The sequence below is a fragment of the Aplysia californica genome, unplaced genomic scaffold, assembly GCF_000002075.1.
Source record: "Aplysia californica isolate F4 #8 unplaced genomic scaffold, AplCal3.0 scaffold01335, whole genome shotgun sequence".
Taxonomy (NCBI): Eukaryota; Metazoa; Mollusca; class Gastropoda; order Aplysiida; family Aplysiidae; genus Aplysia; species Aplysia californica.
The window spans coordinates 61,700-63,570 of NW_004798605.1; the positions used below are offsets into that span (position 1 = coordinate 61,700).

The 1,871-nt window shown below is 43.5% G+C and overlaps 2 protein-coding genes across 4 annotated transcripts in view; both read right to left on the bottom strand.

Annotated features, from left to right (window-relative positions):
- Positions 1–1,871, bottom strand: part of LOC106013831 — a gene marked incomplete at its 5' end in the record, with an annotated part of 34,263 nt that overhangs the window by 28,797 nt on the left and 3,595 nt on the right.
- Positions 300–1,871, bottom strand: part of LOC101858682 (1-deoxyxylulose-5-phosphate synthase YajO) — a 29,863-nt gene continuing 28,291 nt past the window's right edge. For all 3 annotated transcript variants that reach the window (XM_005112613.3, XM_005112611.3, XM_005112612.3), the window contains one exon: positions 300–604. In XM_005112613.3, the coding sequence (XP_005112670.1) occupies positions 482–604 (123 nt within the window). In that variant the 3' untranslated portion in view covers positions 300–481. The remainder of the gene's footprint in view (positions 605–1,871) is intronic.

A 1,871-nucleotide genomic window follows, 5' to 3' on the forward strand; every position in this document is an offset into this window, starting at 1 on the left:
TATTTCCTAACCACATACATTTACAAAAACTACATTCAGTTTCTAACGTAACTGCCGAATTTTCCTAAAATCTTAGAGTAAATGTAAGAAATACAACACTTTGAACTATACGCACTGACTCCCCACTCATAGGGCGCGGCGGCCCCAGGACGGGGACCGAGTCCGTGGCGGTACGGCTAGGATAAAAAGAGTTAAAAGACAAGGAGAGTTTTCTCTATAACCAAACAAATATTCACACCAATGAAACCAAACTTCTCCTATAGGTAGGGCAATGCCCACTACTTTTGGTGTAGGTCGAAATTTCTGGAAACCTCCGAAATCTGGGTTAGCCCGCTTGTCCTTAAAAGTGACTATACTGTAAAAACCCTTGCCATCCAAGACAAAGGTATTTGGAGAAAATCCAACAAAGAAACTGTGTGGCTAACATGGCCGATCGGCGAGACGTGACGACAAAAGTGTTACAACCGTGTCGTGAACATAACTAGCCCTGAGACTGAACGTGATAATCCATAACGGACTTGTTGAAACGTTCCTTGTTGAGCCGGAACAGCATCTCGTACGGGTACGGCACGGGGCGCTGCGACGTTGCGTCCAGCTGTTGCATCTGGAGAGAGGTTTTTTAAAGTTTTAGTGAGAATTTTACGTCACTTGCACACAAAAAGGTCATATAAGTGCCGAAGATTAGAGATGTTACAAGGGAGTAACAAACGCATAAAAGAAGGAGAGGAGATCAGGACGATAGATGTTTGATAGGAAAGAAGAGGCAAACCACACCAGAGCACCCGCCAACCACCCACAGGACAGAGCACCCGCCAACCACCCACAGGACAGAGCACCCGCCAACCACCCACAGGACAGAGCACCCACCAACCACCCACAGGACAGAAAAAGTTACATTGAGGACAGACGTACAAGCAACTTGACATTGTAAAACTTTTACCTCCCAATGGATACAATTTAGACCAGTAAGACGGCCGGTGGCTCTAACCCTGCTGACATAGCAGATAGAGGGAGAAAGAAACTGAACAAGGGGCAAAAACTTTACCTTAAATTTGTTCAAAACAGCATTTTTCGGGGTAGCCCCCTTGTGCTTAAAAGCGACCAGATAATTAAATCAAAGAAATCAGATTTTTTTGGGATAATGGGCAATTTTTTTCTAATTTTCTTTTCTTTTTTTTTTTTTTAAGCCCAACACCTTTTATGTTCATTTAAAAACACTTTTTTGTGGATTTTACTGAAAAACATTGATTAAAGGCACCAAAATATAAATTTTCAGTTCCCAAGGACTATCAGGCTAAGGAAGGTACCAAACTTTGGCGGCCATTTTCTCGTTAATTTGATCTCTAAAACCCGGCGACCCTGACCTCCTTCAATCACAAATATTTCAACTTCCATTCAACAGAGATGAATATTTTTTCTTCAAAAGGAAGGCAAAAGAACAGGCTTTAAGATGATACCAATAACCCGATATGCCCAAAAATTGATGAGCGCCTGATTCCACCATGTCATGACACATTATATGAAGATATCTCGACATAACGTCAGAGCTGACCAATGGAGATACAGTTAAGTCCACGAATCTCGAACATGAAAATCAAGAATTCTCGGGCATCTCGAACATAACGCTCGGTCCCATTTCGGTCCCGATGTTTTCTTCGTATTGACTTCACGGAGTTCCCGAACACTCGGAACACGCAACACTCGAATCTCGAACAAATTCACTTTACATTCTCGACTAAAGACCCGGCTTTACAGCCTTTCCGGACGCGGGTAGGTGTTTCTTTGTTATTGTTACAGCCAAAACGTGGTCCTTGTCTCACCACCAGAGGCTGGAGGGGAGGAGGGGAAGAGGAGGAAGGAAGGGAAGAGGG